Raw genomic sequence first — 17,909 nt, forward strand, 5'->3', positions numbered from 1 at the left:
TCCGAATTCAAAGACCTTAAGCATTTTGATATAATACTTTTACCAAATATTGGAACATTTAATATTTATCTAACACATTTGTTTGTATTTGTACTAAAAAATTCTATTGCAAGAGCAAATCCATTTCCTCCGCGTTGGAGGACATTAGATCCCGCTCCAAACTGGTGGTGGCCGCAGTCGCCTGATTCAGGAAAAGATCAAAGTCGTAACCATCGTTCTGTGCCGCAATGGAGTCCTTCTGATTGCTGATGGTCTGAGGATTGGATAGCAGGTCTACATCGTAAAGACCGAGTTCCTTGAGCAGCGTTTCGTTTTCGCTGGTGGATTGAGAAGCGGATGATTCTACGGATGCCTTTACATCTACATTGATGATTGCCGCCGGTTGCTCGACAGCCTCAAAGCCACAATCGACTCGGGATGGAGGTGCATTTGGATTCCTGTTGGCCTCGATTTCATCGTCGTCCAGCTCCTGCGGCTTCAGAGTGCTCGACTTGTACTGGAAGTCCGTCTCCTTGAAGTCCACTTCGATGGGGAAGAGCGGCGGCAGGGAGTCCAGACGCTGCACCAAACTTCTGTGAAGTTCCGCCAAACTCTCCAGCAGACTTCTTAGCTGCTTATTCAGATCCATGGCGTGTTTGCACTCCAGTAGCTCCATCTTCTCGAGCACATCCGTTCGGAGTTTGGCGAATTTGCTGCGTGCATCCTGTCGACATCTCAGGATCAATCGATACTCGTAGTTGCCTGTTTCCACGCGATATAGTGGCTCCTGGAGGGCAGCAAAGCCGTGCTCCTCATCATCCATTTCCTTGACTTTCAGGCAGTACGAGAGATATGTAAACTTGGCATCCGCATAACGACGTACTGTAAGCTTTGTGTCCGGAATGGCTTTGTTTAGATAGGTTCCCAGATCGGCCAGAACTGGCTTTATCTGCTTGATGATGCCCAAGCCATCCTTCTCCAAGGTGCGATGGAATTCTCCGAAGGTTCTAAAAGCCTCAGAGGCACGTTGTTGTGGTTCATGAACGGAAATTTGTGTGAAACAATCCCCAAACGACTTGTACGTCTGCAGGAGATCATAGTAGGCTTTGAGCATCCGGCGGGCGTGCTCCACCAGACCCTTGTACATCAACTCAGTGCCCTCCAGCTCCTCCAGCCGCTTCACCAGCGAATCATTGCAGAGTATCGCCCGGGAAAGACCCAAAGTATCCGCCGTGTTGCTCGACAAATTGTCCACAATTCGGTGCTTTAGCTTCTTAAGGATTATGTCCAGTGTTTTTCCCTGTTCCGGATCAGCGTGTAATTTGTTGTAGTGAATGACCACCTCGTCGGTTGCCGTCTGGATCATTTTGGCCACCTCCACCTTTGTCTTGCCCTTCACGCTGACCGAGTTTACTGCTAGCAGCTCGTCTCCGGATTGCAGGGATCCTTCTCTTGCAGCGGGGGTTCCATCGAAGATCTGCAGTTTAAAAATATAAAAGTGGGTATTCAATTACTTAAGAATATTGGGAATATGCGAATCTGAATATATATTATATATTTTTTAAACTTTCATTAATTTTAAAACTACAATAGGTAAAAGTGGACCAAATCACCGAATAAAAATATTATAATATCTCTTCATTTTTTTTGTTGATTTTCAATCAAGTAAACCATTGCCCTATACTCCCAGTTTCAAAATTATTTTTCAACAACTGTTTCAGCCTCTCCTAAAACCAAATTATGGCCAACACCAACTGGTGTAAGTGGTCCGTAAGAGATTACAGGAACGAGCCTCCGATGAGGGCGAAGTTGATTCCGGGATTTGATCGGTTGGATGACAGGTTGAGGGCCGTGCTTCGGGAGCAGGATGCCCAAAGGGACTTTCTGAAGCGAAAACAGGCGGGCGGTGGCCAAAAGAAGGGAAGGCCTAAGAAGCTCAAGAGGGCCAAGGATCAGGCACCCAGGGTTTGTGAGTTCCAAAAAGTTTATACTGACAAGCGAAAGGAACTCAAGCGTTTGGCCAAAAACGAAAGGATGCAACACCAATTCCGGAGCAGCCCAATGCCTGATTTCCAGCGATCCCATCAGCGTTTGGAGAGGCGCAGGGTACAACTGAACTCTCTGCAAAAGGTGACAAAACCCCGGTGTCCTGGCACCCTGGCTACGTCCATGGAGGCGCTCCACAGACGCGAAAAGGAGCAAAAGCAGCGCAAGAAACTGAACAACTTCAGTCCCAGGATCAACCCAGCATCATCCATGGACTATCTGCACCGCCTTCCCTTCGTGCCGCAGATCGAATCTTCGTACACCCGTCCGAAACCTTTTCATCTCCTTACTTCCGAACGAGCTCTATACCGTCGATTGTATGACGAGCGGAAAAGGACTCGGATGGATCAGCAGATGAGACAGAAGTACTTCGACTGGTTCAAGCGGGAAAGAACCGAGTTCCTCAAGCTGCGCCGGATGACAAATTTTAAAGCTACACCGATCTTATGGCGGCGGAAAGGTTCAGCTCCTTAGTTGGATCCCAAGGATACAAAATATCCATACTGGAAGATATTCTTAAAATTTGGGAGACAGTGTACATAATATATAACTAATTGGACTATTCGGTAAAGTTACATTTTAACTTATTTATATTCAATATAATATTGGAGAACGTTAAAATTTAATTGGAAATTGATACAGGTTCAAAATATATATAGAAAAAAATAACAATTTTAAACAAAATACAATACAATACTTTTTAAAATTTGTTGTATTCTTGAACTCACCTGCACAATATATAGACATGGACACATTGGCGCTCCACCTCCAATACTTATTCCAATCAAGTTGCTCTGGTCTTTGGTTATGACGACAGCATTTGTGGTGACAGTCATGCCCCTATTTATTAAGGTTATAAAAAGCATAATCATATTAGCTTTATCTAATTACTATCTAGATTAGAGCGTGATCTACGCGTGCTATATGATTTTAAGTATGTATATATTATATAATATATGTAAGTGTGGGTGATTTATTATCAATTTGCCATATGTACTCACATCGATCGGTGCAATTTTCTAATTAGCCATGTTACCAGTTCTAGCAAGGCCATTGGACTATAACTAGTTTACCTACTACTTTTCGGGGGAAAACTGTTGATCGGGGCAGTTTGAGCTAAGGCGGCTTTGTGATACTATCAATTTGAATTGATAGGATTCCGAATGCCAAAGGACACCTCGAATTCTGTATTTTAATTATTTTTTTGTTAAATACTAGCTAGCCTAGCTATAAGTACGATATTGTTGAGTATAAGCATCTAGATGTCTACACACAAATAAAAATAATGTTTATCCTTTTATTTCGGTGGTACCATAAAATAAATTAAAGAATATACCGTTAGTTCTAGTCTTGTTGGTTTTTTTTTTTTTTTACAAATTACGGTACAACTACAGTGGTCGCTCGGAAAGAATGCAAAAAAAATTTAAAAGTTAAGAAACAAAAATAAGTCAAACAAAATTACGAGCAAAATTTTTTTTTTAAATAAATAAAATAGAATTTGTATTTTAAATTTGTTGAACTGAGACAAAGAAAACGTATTGGGAGTCCACACAAATATGTATGTATTTTTTAGATGGAAATTTTTCCAAAGTAAAAATATTCCAAAGTAAACTTTTCTATAAAACGAGCGGCCACAGTGAAATAATATTCAAACGATTCTGGGTCAACGGAGTTGACTTACAAACGGTCTAACTCATATTTCTGCCTATTGGCGGACTCGATGCCGAAGCGATCCGATCCGGAATCGGAGGAAAAGCCCGCCGGAGAGCAGAGCATAACGGTGGTCTCAAGGGGAGCGGGGGAGAGTTTCTCCGGCTCCTCGGGAAGATCCTTGTGGTGGCGGACAACCTGACCATTATCGCCATCCAATTGGATGAGCAGCGGTTCTGGCCTGATTTCAACAGTATGTTTTCAGTTGGGAAAATTATTGATTTTTAACAGATACTTTGGCACATCGCAACAGATTGTTGGGCTCAAAAAAAGCTAGGCGAAGAGTTTTTCGTTATTAAAGGGTTTAAATGAATACTTACATCTTATCCTCCTCGAAAAAGAAGTCATCCTCGGTGTCCGTCAGCATTTTCCGTGATTATTCAAAATATTTTCTTGTTTATTTTGGCAACTTGAAGCTCCTCGAACTGTCATCGGCGAACAATAACTGATTTAAAAACTATCGCATCGCGATGTGAATGGCAAACTCCAGGAGAAAATCAGGCATTCTCACGGAGTAACCATGACCACTTGTTGCCTTGGAAACGCTGAAGAAAAACATAAACAAAAGATGATGGACTGGGCCGAGGAACTCAAAATGACCATAAGAAAGGTGAAAAATAATATTTTAATAGGTGTAAACTAAAAGTTTGTCATATTTCTACTCCTAGACGACGGCCAGAAAGGGTCGGCGCTCCAAGAGTCGCGATGTCTTGAAGGAGGAGTCTTCGCAGGCAGCTGAAGGATCTAAGGATATCAGGCTCGATATCACTCTGAATGTCCAGGCAGGAACTCCGCCCACAACTTCGGACACGGCTACTTCGTCCACATATAACAATGAGTTCGATTCGCATCGCCCACCTATCCGGAGAATTTCGGGGGGTTGGGCGGACTCTGGACTCAAAGGATTAAAGTGCGTATGATAAACTTCTGATTAGGCTTGACACTAAGTACACTATATCTTTACAGGTCTAAAAAGAATTCATTCGACGAGTAAGCTTATTTTTATTTTACTGAAAATTAGAGCTACTTTCACTTGTTACTGTTAATTGTTTGTCTTATGTTGTCACGAACCTTAATATTATTTTGTTTTATTTTCTCCGAACGGATTATATATATTATTTTAATCCTCAAATAATTTTTTTAAATAGTTGAGATACTTTTAAAAATTGTATGCCTTCTAAAGAAAATCAGTTTTTAGTTTGACAATGTTACTCAATTTTCTAGAGTCCTGCACAAATTGTATTTAAATATTTTGTTTGTAATTTTCAGTGAGCGCTTTAAGCAAACCAAATCTGCTACAAATTCTATACCAACGGATGATATTCCCGTTATCCCAGATATGGATGATGTCAAAGATGAAATTATGCTAAACGAAATAGTAGAACCACCCACGTAAGAAAAATCTATTCTAAACTTCGTTCAGTTCAGTAAACACACATTTATAATTTCCAGAGTCGGTACCACACGTTCAGCAGTTTTGAAGGAGGCCAATTCTGATTTGCTTTCTCAGTATGCCTTTTCGGCCGTTGATGGCTTTGATCTATCAATCCTTACCGATTGCTTGGTCCCCCAAGAGAGTCTCAATGAGAAGGACGATCTATGGCAGTGGGACAAACTCTTCACCGAAGTTACGGCTGAAATCCATTCGGATAAGGCGCCCAATATGGGCGTGAAGATAGGACCCGACGTCGTGCCTCCTACACAATATTCTTAAAAGATTTCACTCTACAATAACAGTGCAATACAAACACTCAATTTTTTAGATATTAAGGAAGTACAAACACATTTCTTGCCTTAAATCATCACAAAATATACATTACAGAGATACTCAATTAAATTGTGAATTTACTCTACCATATAAATAGGCTTTTTATGATTTACTGGATAGCCCTTCCCACTCCATCGAAGGCCTTATCCTTGTGATCTGCGGCATTGGCACGAGCTTCGTAATTGCAAATGGTTACACCATGATAATGAGCTTCAGTGAACTCTCCACGAAGTCCTTTAAATAAAATTTTTTTTTAAAGCAACTTAAGGTGATATTCTTTAAACACCTACCTATATAGTAAATGCGCGTAGTTTCATCTCCGAAATTGCTGGGGAAATATAGTGAGAGATGATGCACGGAGGAGAAGGTTACCACTTTGGGTGAGTATTCGATATCTCCACGGGCGTCGCGGGTTAGATGAAATTCCTGATCGGGATTAGCTTTGGCATCGTCGAAAGTCATCCTAGGTCGATTTTTAAAGCTGCAGGAGACATATATATTTGTATTTAAAAGATAAATTTAAGAAAAATGGGTAACTAAAGTTTGAATACAAAAATAAATCGAATGTTTTTATAAAATCGTTCTTACATTTTGACCCTATTTGGATGAGAATCATCGTTGGCACCGCTGATGATGATTCCCTTGAGCTTGACATTGCCGGTAAAGGGAATATTGAACAGGAGCTCTTCATCTGCGTCGCTTTGAACGTATTTCGAGAGGTCCCGGCGTTTCTCGTACGGTTTAAAGACGCTTTTTCCTTGGCCATCAGTTTCCTCGTTTAAACACTCCGTATTCTCCAGATCAATTTTCGTGTACAGACTGTACTCGATGCCCATCTCTAGGGCATGATCCACATCCGTGGCCTCATGACTGCATCCCCCATGATCGTGAGAGTGTCCGTGCGGCATTATTTCAATTTAAATGTAACAAAAGCAAAATGTAAATAAAGCAGCCGAGTCACCTTAAAGAAAACGGTCACCCGGAAATGACATTCACACCGCCGGAATATACGGGTACACTAATTTTTATCCAACAAAGGTAAATCGTAGAATTTCAGACATTGTTAAACAAAAAAATTTGACGGTTTTTTGTAATCATGTAAGCCTGTTTTAAAAAGAGATCCAATCTCTACCGAGCCCCAAAAATATCTCTAGGGAGTGAAACTACCGAAGTCGTGATGCAGCACGATACGATATTTACAGTGGCGAAACGAGGCGAAAAGCGGTCTTACCATTTTTTGCCCATCTCTAGGTAATCTGCTTCTTTCCTTCGCTTCCTCGTGTTCATCGCCGTGAATTTGGTGTGGAATTATTGTATTTTTTTGCCGAAAAACTAAAACTTAAAGTTCAATGGCTCCCAAGGCAAAATCAGTCGGTATCAAGCCAACAGCGAAGGCCTTCAAGGACAAGTCCAAGCCCACAGATGTCCGCTTGTCCAACATCCAGGCGGCAAAAGGTTAGAAAATGTGTAAAATTTAAACAACATTTTAGGATAATCCGGCCAAAACGCATGTCCAGAGCCTATTTGTAGTGCTACAAGTCTGGTAAATCGGTTTTATGACAACGTTATGCCAGAATTGCTGGCCAAATGGCCAATGAAAATCGCAGTTGGATGCCGGCTGTCTGGAACCTTCTTGGTTGGAAGAAGAAGAGCGTGCATTACTCATGTGATGGATGAAGCGCAGAAAATGTTAAATTTTCAGATTATATTTGTAGGCTATTTATGAATATATGAAGCTAAATCTGTCTAAAACAACAGTTTTTTTTATGATCTGTAAAACGCATTGTAAACAGATTGGACATTATAAAGCCAACGCCATTTGTTTAGGCGCAGATTAGTCATGCGGTTAACTACAATATCTGTGTGAAACTGAATGCCATGCTGACTTTTACAAGCAACAAACAAAAATCACAATAATTCATTAGATATATTTTAAAATCCGCATCTGCGCAGATATAGTTGTGGCCATTGTTGTCTTTATTGTTATAATAACCTCTAAGTAGGTAATCCCACCAGTCTAATTAATAATCTATCATCTTTTTTAGCCGTTTCCGATGCCATCCGCACCAGTTTGGGCCCCCGTGGCATGGACAAGATGATCCAGGCTGGCAACGGCGAGGTGTCCATCACTAACGACGGAGCCACCATTCTGAAGCAGATGAACGTGCTGCACCCGGCTGCCAAGATGTTGGTGGAGCTGTCGCGTGCCCAGGATGTGGCCGCTGGTGACGGCACCACCTCCGTAGTGGTCATTGCCGGTGCTCTGCTGGAGGCCTGCGAGAAGCTGCTGCAGAAGGGTCTGCACCCCACCGCCATCTCGGACTCGTTCCAGCGTTGCTCCAACAAGGCCGTGGAAATCCTTAAACAGATGTCTACGCCCATTGAGCTGAACGACCGCGATACTCTGATTAAGAGCGCCTCGACCTCTCTGAACTCCAAGGTGGTGTCCCAGCAGAGCAGCCTGCTGGCTCCCATTGCCGTGGATGCCGTGCTGAAGGTCACCGATCCCGACAAGGAGACCTCCGTGGATCTCAAGAACATCAAGGTTATCTCCAGCCTGGGTGGCACCGTTGAGGACACCGAGCTGGTCGATGGTCTGGTCTTCACCTGCCGTTCTGCCGGTTCCAACGCTCCCAAACGCATCGAGAAGGCCAAGATTGGTCTCATCCAGTTCTGCATCTCGGCTCCCAAGACCGATGTAAGTTGTTAGATTCCTGATTAACCGATTTATATACTCATACTGTTGCTGATTTAACAGATGGATCACAGCGTGATTGTGTCGGACTACGCTGCCATGGATCGTGTGCTGAAGGAGGAGCGTTCCTACATCCTCAACATTGTCAAGCAGATCAAGAAGTCTGGCTGCAACGTCCTGCTGGTTCAGAAGTCCATCCTGCGGTAGGTTTAACTCGACTATTTCTTATCCACTTTGTACTCAAAATTTCCCATTTCTCTCACAGCGATGCTGTTTCTGACTTGGCCCAGCACTTCCTGGACAAGATCAAGTGCTTGGTGGTCAAGGATGTGGAGCGCGAGGACATTGAGTTCGTGTGCAAGACTCTGCACTGCCGTCCGATCGCCTCGCTGGATCATTTCACAGCCGAGAACCTGTCCAGCGCCGAGTTGGTCGAGGAGGTGGCCAGTGGCACCAACAAGTTTGTCAAGATCACCGGCATCCAGAACATGGGACGCACCGTGTCGATCATCTGCCGCGGATCCAACAAGCTGGTGCTTGAGGAGGCTGCTCGCTCCCTGCACGACGCCCTCTGTGTGGTGCGTTGCCTGGTGAAGATGCGCGCCCAGATTGTCGGCGGTGGTGCGCCGGAGATCGAGATGGCGCTGCAGTTGGCTGCATTGGCTCAAACGGTGGAGGGAGTGGATGCCTACTGCTTCCGTGCTTTCGCCGATGCCCTGGAAGTCATTCCCTCGACTCTGGCCGAGAACGCTGGCTTGAACCCCATTGCTACGGTGACGGAGCTGCGTAACCGCCACGCCCAGGGCGAGAAAACCGCTGGTATTAATGTGCGCAAGGGCGCCATCACAGATATTTACGCGGAGAACGTGGTGCAACCGCTGCTGGTCAGTATTTCGTCGATCACCCTGGCCACGGAGACGATTCGCTCGATCTTGAAGATCGACGATATTGTAAGTGTTATATTACCCACATCAACGCATTTTATCGGTTATTAATCACCCTTTTACTTTCCTTCCAGGTCAACACCTTCAGTTAAGCATTGTGACCCGTCTACTTCGGTTGTCTGTCTCTGATCAAGATCAATCTAAAAGCATTTTCATCTAATCCCTCACATCTTATACCCATTATGCGGTTGCGCATTTAATTTGAATAAAATTCACGTTATATACACCACGCCTTACCAGCTTAATATGTATTTAAAAATAAAAACAAAAGATTAAATACTTCGCTAACACAACCCAAAAACAAACATGTTTTAAATTATGGAGACCTTCAAAAAATGTTGCTTTGTGGTTAGGCTATCTTAAAAACTACGCTCTCAAAAACTACGATTTAAAGTTTATGTGGGCTTATAAGACGCATCACTTGATTTTCAGACTGGAAAAAAACGACTTTTAGAAAAATAGTTGTGCTTAACGCTTAAGCTGTCAAAATATTTTAAATAAAAAACAGAGTTCCTTTTGTTAATAAAGTTTGAATTGAAGAATATAAAATCGGTTTAGTTCGATTACATTTACAATACTTCAAAAAGAACTCTTGGTTACACAGACTTTAAAAAATGTACTTAAAATTAGCTAATGCCGTAAAATATCATTTTTTGGATTGGTTTTTTTTTATTATTTTTATAAAAGCGAAATTGTATTCAGAAATTTTCGTCTTTTTATGTTTCTCATTAAGAATCTGTAAGAGACTCCTTCGATTTCAGCGCAACCTAAATGATTACCAACTAACCGTATCCTTATCTAATGTGCGAACTCATTTTCCCTGCTTTTAGCAACCACCTTGGGTTTCAAAGGGTTCGCCCAACCCCGCCCACTTGACACCTCCGCCCCAAATATCCACCCCCGCCCCAAATATCCACCCCCGTTCGTTTTGGGGCTCCTTTTTGTCCTGGGCGTGTAAATAAAAATCACTTGATGCGATTTTTATGATGTGCGTTAAATGATTAAACCACTTGAACTGGTTTCAAATTGTCAAAGAAAGGATGGCCAAGGGTCTTTATCCTTTTGTTTTCTTAGCCCCATTTTGGAACTTTGTGCGGGTTGGGTTCTCACTTGGGTGTGATTAGATGGGGGTTATCTGTCGTGTCCGGAAACTTTCGGCGCGTGTAAGTTAATTAAATGTGTAAACATGTCAAAGGGATCAAGTTTTCCAGTCCACTATCTCCCACCACCCTTTTGGCCAAGATGGTGTTGATTTCCAATCACGCCCTTGATTGGCTTTGATTTTCGAGCCTCAAAAAGCTATTCCGCTAATTGGCTAAAGGAAAATTCTGGGGGAGGTTTTCCATCGGCTGTCGGGGGTCGCATGCAAATTTCCATTTTAAAGTTTTTTATAAAGCGGCCATTGATTTGAGTTTTCCATTTTGGTCTCAAGAGGGTGGAAAAATCAGGACTTAGAAGTTTCCTTGATTTATGTTAGACCAATTTGAACATTTTTTGAAGTGGTTAGGTATTTTGGATTTTAAACAATATAACACAATTTTTTCGGAAAAGAAAGCAGCTTTTTTATAAGAAAATACTTTCATTGTAAGTTCAAAAATATGTATACTGAAGGGTATTGAAAACCTTTATTTATGCGACCCCTCTCTGGATATTTCTTTTATTTTTTGCTACTTTTTTTTAGCTATTTGCTCGACTGTCTTGGGGCATTGTCGTTCACGTCCTCGTTCCCATTTGTTTCTTGTGCAAATATTGAATTTGCGCTTTTTTCCCGAGCTATTTGCCAGAGCCAGTGGCCCACACTTTTGAAACTTTTCATTTCGGGGGTTTTTCCTTTGTTTCGCCTGTTTGCTTAATTTTTGTATGCGATTTTCTTCATCTACTTTTTGCTCATTTCATATTTTCATTGTAATTCAATTGTGTTTCCCCCGCTGCTGTTGTTTTTGGCCAAATGTTTGCACAAGTCTTATGTTCTCTCCAGTCGGGCGAAAAGGGGTGTGTCCCCGGTGTCCTTGTTCCTTTTCCTTCGCTAAACGAATTGAAATTCAAAGCACCAAATTGTCAGTCAATCACGCAGAAATTTAACATATGTTCGCTATATAATTTGCGAGCACTTTTTATTTCAGCGAACTCATCGGAAATTACTAACGTCTGCTATCTCACATCTCGAGTATCTTATAGTTCGAAAAAGAACAAAAAAGCTAGGCAAAAACAAATAGATTTAAGATAAGTTTTCTATTTCTTATGCAATAGAAAAATTTTTAAATAATGAAAAGATAACATAAAAAGCCTGTTACCAAACATAAAAATAAAATATATTGATTTTAATTTTTGGAAGTAAAGAATTTTTATTCTTATAATAATTCCACTTAAGGGGTTATATACCTTTTTGAGCGAAAAAAATGAGGGAACTTTGGATTTTTTTTCAGGTGTGTAGCAATTATTTTATGATACTGAGGTTATTATTTATTGATAGTACATGTTTTTATAGACACAACAAACGTTTGTTCTTAAAAAATATAAATAACTTTCGAAGTTATGGCAATTCTCTCATAACCCTTTTTTTGTTATAGCGGCTTGCGGTGACCACGATGGAAGTCCAGCGGGTCAACTAAAATCAATAAACCAAAAAATTTTTATTAGTTTAGTATTATTTCTAGTTCGTCATTGAATTACTTCAAGAATATTTGGTTTTTTCTGCATACAGTAACAATTTTTTCAAAAAATTAATTTTTCGAGCTCTAAAAATTTTATTAAAAATTTCTTATCTGCAAAATCGAAATTGCCGCATAAAAACTGATTCAATGACGAACTCGGCACAATCATTACGAATATTTAAAAAAAAATTGAAGAAGATCGATCAAATAGTTCTTGTGCAATCGCGGTCACAGCAAAGGCACTTTTGGAAAAAAACGACTTTGAGATAATCGCATTCAAAGTTTTACGTTGCGGTACAAAGAGTGACGTACCGCGCCTCAAAACGCTGTTTTCCTATCGAACTATTATTCGGATCTCTTCAAAAATTTGGGAAAATGTTCTCTAGGGGATATACTTTAGGATTCAGCTTAAAAAAATTTTTCGTTTTTTTGAAAAAAAAAGGTATATAACCCCTTAAGCTGAAATTATTTTATGAAATTTAAATGGTTAAAGAGTGTTGAAAATATACATTTTTATTGTGTCTTGGGTTCAATAACAATAGTTTAAGAAAATGAATAACTTATTTAACAAAAGACTTTAATCTAGCTTAAGCCACTTTAAGCAGAAAAACTAGAAAAAACATAAAGAATAGAAATGTTGGAGCTAAAGCATAAAGGAAACTTAATTTTCGTTAGTCCTGCCAAGTGGCAAGTGATTAATGATGCTGGGGCCACGACAATATTATGAAAACGCATTCGAAAATTTCATTAAATTGTTATAAATGAGCGGGCGAAAGGAAAATGAAACATTTTCCGGCGAGGAAATTCAATTTGCAAATGCAGCAAATGTTTGCCTGTCCGCCAAAGGAAATCTATCAAACGAAACCTGAATGAAATCTCGTTCGGACGATCTCCAACCACCGGGAAAAGCCATGAATGAATGAATGGCCTACGGGGCTTATCAACCCATTTTGACCAGCTCAGGCTTTCAGGCACTTTGAATATGACCAATGCAATTGAAGTTTTCCCCCATTGAAAACCCAAATTGCTCAAAGCCATTTTGCGTCCGTTTCCATTCTGGTTTCCTTCTTTTTCCAATTTTTTTTTTGGTTATTTGGAATGGACATACGTCGTCTGCACAGGACTGATAACATTCAAAGAGTCCCAGGCCCAAAGTCCAGATTCGAGTGCTCGCCAATTAAGTGTGAGTGCCGGCATCGATGGGCTTTTTCTCCTTTTGGCCTCCGTTTGATGTGTGCTCGAGTGTGTGGGCGAATGGCCTGCAAATTAAATAGGGTAAGCAGCCTGGTCGAGATTTCACTGCTCCACAGATTAAAAATTTATTCGCAACTCTGGACAGCTGCGGGCAAGCAAATCGTCAAGTTTCAAACGGGTGACGTGATATTTCGGGGGTTTAATTGCCTTTTGGGTAAAGTAAACATAGTAACCGTTTTTTGCATGAGTAACTATTGAAGTATTATTTTATCTAAGTGGGAATTAAATAAAATCTAGTTTAATAATCGTTATAACTGATAAAATAATTTTAATAAAAATAATTGGGTTTTAATTTTAGCTTCCTAGCCTAAAATCGAAAGCTCTTATTTATAATTGATAATTGCATAAAGAATATATAATATATAATTCAATAAAAAAAATTGATGACGTCAGTAAACATAACTTACTAGGTTAAATTAACTAGTGAGTTATAAAAGAACGTACCTAATTATCATATTTTTCTTATTGCTATATTTTTTGTTTATCGACATCGAAGCATTATTATAAAACTAAAATCGTTATTATATCATATTATTTCTTACCGAGATAAGTTATTCAACACCTAAATATGCAGATAATCCATTCAATTAAGCTGCTTAAAATACATAGTTCTTACAAAGTTTTGAGTTTCTTACCTTTAAAGTAAATCCTTTAGTAAACTTTACCCTCTTTTAGCATATGTGCCATTCGTTTGCACCATCATTTACCTAATTTATTGGCACACTTCCATTAAGATATCTCCATCGAGGACTTGACTTGCTTAAGCGATTTCAAAAGGACACAACTGGGACAACATAAAACACTTGGACTGCCCACATCGGAGACAGAAAACCCAGAACAGAAAACAGCAAACAGGAGAAGAATCCAGAACCAGAACAAGAACAACCGAAATCAACCACCGGAGCGGGGACCATATGACATAACTATGTGTGAATTGATGGCCCGAACCCTTTCCCTTTCCCTTCCCCAACTCTTATAATTTTTTAGAGATTCGAGCCCTAAACGAATCAGAGCTCGGCAAAGTTTGTGAGGGCAGGATGTTCGGGATGAGGGATCGGAGTTGGGGGTTGCTAAAAAAAAGGATTTACACGCTTGCTTCGATATACAAATAAGGGTTTCTGTCTGGGCTGCCATATTGACTGTCGCCGGGCCCAAAAAGATGAAGTGATTTCTTATCCAACAAATCCACACTCGACAAGCAAAAAAAAAATACAAAATAGAAGGGAAAAAGGGGTTGCTGGTGTGGGTCCTTCGCATCCTTTCTTCCTTGGCCCGCGTTTGCCAGGAAGTTTATTAAAAAATGGTCGTGTTTGCCTTTGTCGCGTGGCTGGCAAACGCTTTTTGGAACGGGCCAAGGAAATTCAATATTTCAATATTTATTTAGGCAGTGCCTAATGAGATTCGAGTGGGTTTGCGGAGGGCACGCGACTGGCAGTTAAACCAAAGCGTTGGCTAATTGAATAATAAGCTAAGAGATTTTGATAAATATTGATCTTAAAAAATATTAATAATGGTAGAAACCCACCTTGAAATGGTTAAATGTTTCAGAAGTGCCAAATAGTATTAGTATTCTATTTTACATATAAAATAAAAAATGAATAATATAAAAATTATAAAATATATAATTCATTCATTTCAAAAGTAAAATTCGTAAAAATGAGAAGACCTGTTTCAAATTTTTTTGTATACGTTTAAAATTTAATATTATGCCATCTTTATAGTAAAGATGTATGTATACTATATAGCTCTTTGGCTAAAATATCATTCTTGTTTGTTATGTGGAGATCAGTTTTCCAATTTCAGAGAAGTTATTATATCTATTTTATGATATTCTTCAGTTTTTATTGTCAGTCACATAATACAAATAATCAAATATCTAATGATTGATTAAAGGCATTCCGGGTTAATTTATATCCTGTATGCCCTGACTTTAGAACATAATATAACTTCATATTATATATTACTTACTTGTTCAAATCGCACCAAAATAAATAATCGTTTTTTTTTTTATAAATTATTTATCGGAATAATTTTATTGAAATTTTTGGATGTAAGATCTAAGTGCGTTCAAGATCAATTTACAATTGGACATCGTACAACAACATCGTTACACATACACATCTAGGTCAATACACGATAAATACAACTAGGGGGAATCGAATCGAGTCGAATGGAATCGAATCCTATAGCGTAGTGGATATAGGGACACAACAGATACACATATGGCATTCGGGGGACAGTTAGAACTAGGAACTAGGATTCTATATGCATACAGATACGAATAGGTAGTGTGGAACTATACTATATGTACTCATAAATTCGTAATGGATTTTCTCTGATACGACTGGCTATCACCTAGTTACTAAACACATCCATGGCATTGTTGCTTTTGATATGGAGAGAGTGGCTTGTGGAATGTCGTGGAAGATTTTGGAGTATAAGCTGACTATTTACAGGGTTCAAGTTGCAGGAGGATGGCTCCGGATGATCCTATTCCCCGGAACTGATGGAGCTGCCGCAGAAGGAACCCGAACCAGCTTCCATTTGCATGTGCGACATGTTGAGAGCTTGGGGAGGATATCCGAAGGCGTGACTACTCAAAGGAGTTCCCGTGGGACTGTCGAGATCCAGCGAGGGATTGATGCGCTTCTCCTTCTGGCGGCGATTGCAGAACCACACGCGGATCACCTCCTTGTCCATGTTGAGGCGCTCCGACAGCTGGCTGATCTCCTCCGAGGTGGGCTTGCAGTTCATCAGGAAGGCCTTCTCCAGAGTGGTGCGCACTGTGGTCTCAATGGAGGTGCGCTTCTTGCGTCTGCGCCCCAAAATACTCTCCGGTGTGCTGCTCAAGCTGCTCGTCATCGTGTTGATGTTGAATACCCCGCCACCCGACTTGGCCACACTCGTGTCCGCATCCTCCAGCCATTTCTGCAGCAGCGGCTTCAGCTTGCACATGTTCTTGAAGCTCAGATTCAGAGCCTCGAAGCGGGAGATTGTGGTTTGCGAGAAGTCGTTGCCGTAGAGTTTACCCATGGCCAGACCCACATCTCCTTGAGTGAATCCCAGCTTGATCCTGCGCTGCTTGAAGGTCTTGGCGAACTGCTCCAGCTCCTCCAAGTCGGTGGTCTCCTCCGGCGACTGCTCCAGTTTTGCCATGGCGGAGGCCACTGTGATTCCACTCGTTGGCTTTGGAGTACTCTGCTGGAGCTGTTGCTGCTGCATGCTGGGAGTATTTGGAGTCATCACAGCACTGCTCAATCCCAAGGAGTTGGCACTCATGGTGTTGGGTGGAGTTCGCTGCTGGGATTTGCTGTGCCGGGGAACGGGACTCAAGGAGGGACTCCTCAGCGGTGACTTCGCCAGCGGAGTGGAGTAGTTGGGCAGGGGATCCTCCCTTTGCTGCTGCTTCATCTGCTGCAGAGCTTGAAATTGCGCCAGTGCTTGGAGTGAGTTCTGCAGCAGGAACTGGGTGGCCAGGTTGGGATTGGGAAAGGCCTCCGGTGCCAGTTGGCGCACCATTTCGATGTAACTATGAAGTTGGAGTTGCAGCGCTTGATGCATTTCCTCGGGAGCAAAACCCATGGGTTGTGGTGGAATGGCATTGGCTACCGGCTCCTCCTCCCTTTCCTCCTTTAGCTGAACCTCTGCTAATCTCTTGGGTGGCGGTGCCAAGTCCAGAACCTCGTTCTCCAGCTCCGAATCCAGTTCCCTGGCCTGCCGCTTGCTGCTCAGGTTCTGCGGCATCTCGCTGTTCTCGCCCAGCTCCAGTTCCTCCTCCTCGAAGCTCTTTCCACAATCTGCAAGGAAAGGAGAAGACATTTTTATATAGCTGATGATTTTGGGTAGTTTGCTTTTCAATTTTCCAACTCAATGAAGTTCAAGTAGCCGGACTGGCCAACGCACGCGTCGCATAATTTGATTTTAACCAAAAGACTGTGCAGGTTTTTCAATATTTCTACAGCTATTTTTGAGGGTATAAAGGGAATTTAAATGATTCGTTTTGAAGTTTGAAAAAGAGGAAATAACTATAACAATCTAAGAATAATGGTGTTTAGTATTAATTGATTTTCAGGTAATATTTAATAAGCAAACATTACAAAATATAGTTCAATATTTCATTTTCATTTATTTAATTACCTATTCTTTAGATACAAAAAACAAAATTAAATGTATTAATTCTCCTAATGCATTTTCCCTTCATTTACCAAGTGTATTAATTTTCCGACTTTCTCTAAACCATTTTCTTCAGTCTTCGTTCAGTCTTTTTAAGGCAAATTTTATTCAATCTTCCAATTGAATGCTCATCCTTTTTCACCATCCTGTCCAAAGTCTGCGTCCTGCGGTTAGCTTCGATAGACGCTCAAGCGGAAGGGTTTGCCTTTGTGGCCTCCACTCCTCATTCCCCCCTTTAACCACCAGCCTCCCCCAACATCCTTGTTGAAAACCCAATCATGCATAATAATTGAAAAATAGCCATACATCAGAGGCCACGGCGGAGTCAAACAGGAAGCCAGCTCCTTTGTCTCCGATAAATGCGCATTACATCGCCGAAAGGAGCTCGGATTTCATAATTTTCAAAAGGAAAATTATTGATTTTGATGAGGAATAAAATAATGAGTTAGAAACTTCCGACAGGAGAAATATGAACAAAAGGTCTTTGTAATAACCAAAACTATAATATTTACATAAGTAAGTAAAATAAATTAGAAATGAAAAGTATTTCTCACTATGATTTTAAAATACTCTCCCCTGCTTTCGACTTCCTATCTAAAATCAACTTAAAACATTTGTAAAAAATGTAAAAAACTAAGCGCTTTAAACCGATTTAGAAGTAAAGAGAATTGATAGTTTTAAGCGGA

The 17,909-nt window shown here is 40.8% G+C and overlaps 6 protein-coding genes across 12 annotated transcripts in view; 3 read left to right on the forward strand and 3 right to left on the reverse strand.

Moving 5' to 3' along the window:
- Positions 1 to 23: 23 nt before the first annotated feature.
- Positions 24 to 4,204, reverse strand: LOC108092270 (PRKCA-binding protein). 2 transcript variants are annotated; one of them, XM_017191804.2, is made up of 3 exons: positions 4,056 to 4,204; positions 2,754 to 2,865; positions 24 to 1,456 (listed from the first exon to the last, which is right to left on the reverse strand). In XM_017191804.2, exons 1-3 carry the CDS (start codon positions 4,100 to 4,102, stop codon positions 104 to 106), a joined length of 1,512 nt encoding a protein of 503 aa, XP_017047293.1. In that variant the 5' UTR covers positions 4,103 to 4,204; the 3' UTR covers positions 24 to 103. The 2 variants fall into 2 exon arrangements, with proteins under 2 accessions (XP_017047293.1, XP_017047292.1); XM_017191803.2 differs by lacking the exon at positions 4,056 to 4,204 and adding an exon at positions 3,707 to 4,025.
- LOC108092272 lies at positions 1,653 to 2,596 on the forward strand. Its single transcript, XM_017191806.1, has one exon. It carries the CDS (start codon positions 1,720 to 1,722, stop codon positions 2,497 to 2,499), a length of 780 nt encoding a protein of 259 aa, XP_017047295.1. The 5' UTR covers positions 1,653 to 1,719; the 3' UTR covers positions 2,500 to 2,596.
- A 23-nt stretch (positions 4,205 to 4,227) lies between the features above and the next one.
- On the forward strand, positions 4,228 to 5,567 carry LOC108092273 (intraflagellar transport protein 43 homolog). Its single transcript, XM_017191807.1, has 5 exons — positions 4,228 to 4,345; positions 4,404 to 4,645; positions 4,702 to 4,725; positions 5,005 to 5,127; positions 5,188 to 5,567. The coding sequence occupies exons 1-5, from the start codon at positions 4,256 to 4,258 to the stop codon at positions 5,447 to 5,449; spliced, it is 741 nt and encodes a 246-aa protein (XP_017047296.1). The 5' UTR covers positions 4,228 to 4,255; the 3' UTR covers positions 5,450 to 5,567.
- LOC108092274 (PITH domain-containing protein CG6153) lies at positions 5,552 to 6,845 on the reverse strand. 2 transcript variants are annotated; one of them, XM_017191808.2, is made up of 4 exons: positions 6,735 to 6,845; positions 6,092 to 6,373; positions 5,794 to 5,984; positions 5,552 to 5,737 (listed from the first exon to the last, which is right to left on the reverse strand). In XM_017191808.2, the coding sequence occupies exons 1-4, from the start codon at positions 6,788 to 6,790 to the stop codon at positions 5,613 to 5,615; spliced, it is 654 nt and encodes a 217-aa protein (XP_017047297.1). In that variant the 5' UTR covers positions 6,791 to 6,845; the 3' UTR covers positions 5,552 to 5,612. The 2 variants fall into 2 exon arrangements, with proteins under 2 accessions (XP_017047297.1, XP_017047298.1); XM_017191809.2 differs by lacking the exon at positions 6,735 to 6,845 and having other exon boundaries at positions 6,092 to 6,492.
- LOC108092269 (T-complex protein 1 subunit delta) lies at positions 6,749 to 9,443 on the forward strand. The gene is made up of 5 exons (XM_017191802.2): positions 6,749 to 6,958; positions 7,549 to 8,201; positions 8,262 to 8,401; positions 8,464 to 9,148; positions 9,217 to 9,443. The coding sequence occupies exons 1-5, from the start codon at positions 6,853 to 6,855 to the stop codon at positions 9,232 to 9,234; spliced, it is 1,602 nt and encodes a 533-aa protein (XP_017047291.1). The 5' UTR covers positions 6,749 to 6,852; the 3' UTR covers positions 9,235 to 9,443.
- Positions 9,444 to 15,056: 5,613 nt separating this feature from the next.
- LOC108094496 (POU domain protein 2) overlaps positions 15,057 to 17,909 on the reverse strand; it is a 32,103-nt gene continuing 29,250 nt past the window's right edge. For 3 of the 5 annotated variants that reach the window (XM_043208697.1, XM_043208696.1, XM_043208698.1), the window contains one exon: positions 15,066 to 16,847. In XM_043208697.1, coding sequence (XP_043064632.1) covers positions 15,541 to 16,847 — 1,307 coding nt within the window. In that variant the 3' untranslated portion in view covers positions 15,066 to 15,540. Of the gene's footprint in view, positions 16,848 to 17,909 lie in introns of all 5 variants that reach the window. The other 2 variants (XM_043208694.1, XM_043208695.1) reach the window with 2 other exon arrangements.

Source organism: Drosophila ficusphila, unplaced genomic scaffold (assembly GCF_018152265.1).
Source record: "Drosophila ficusphila isolate 14025-0441.05 unplaced genomic scaffold, ASM1815226v1 contig_607, whole genome shotgun sequence".
Lineage (NCBI taxonomy): Eukaryota > Metazoa > Arthropoda > Insecta > Diptera > Drosophilidae > Drosophila > Drosophila ficusphila.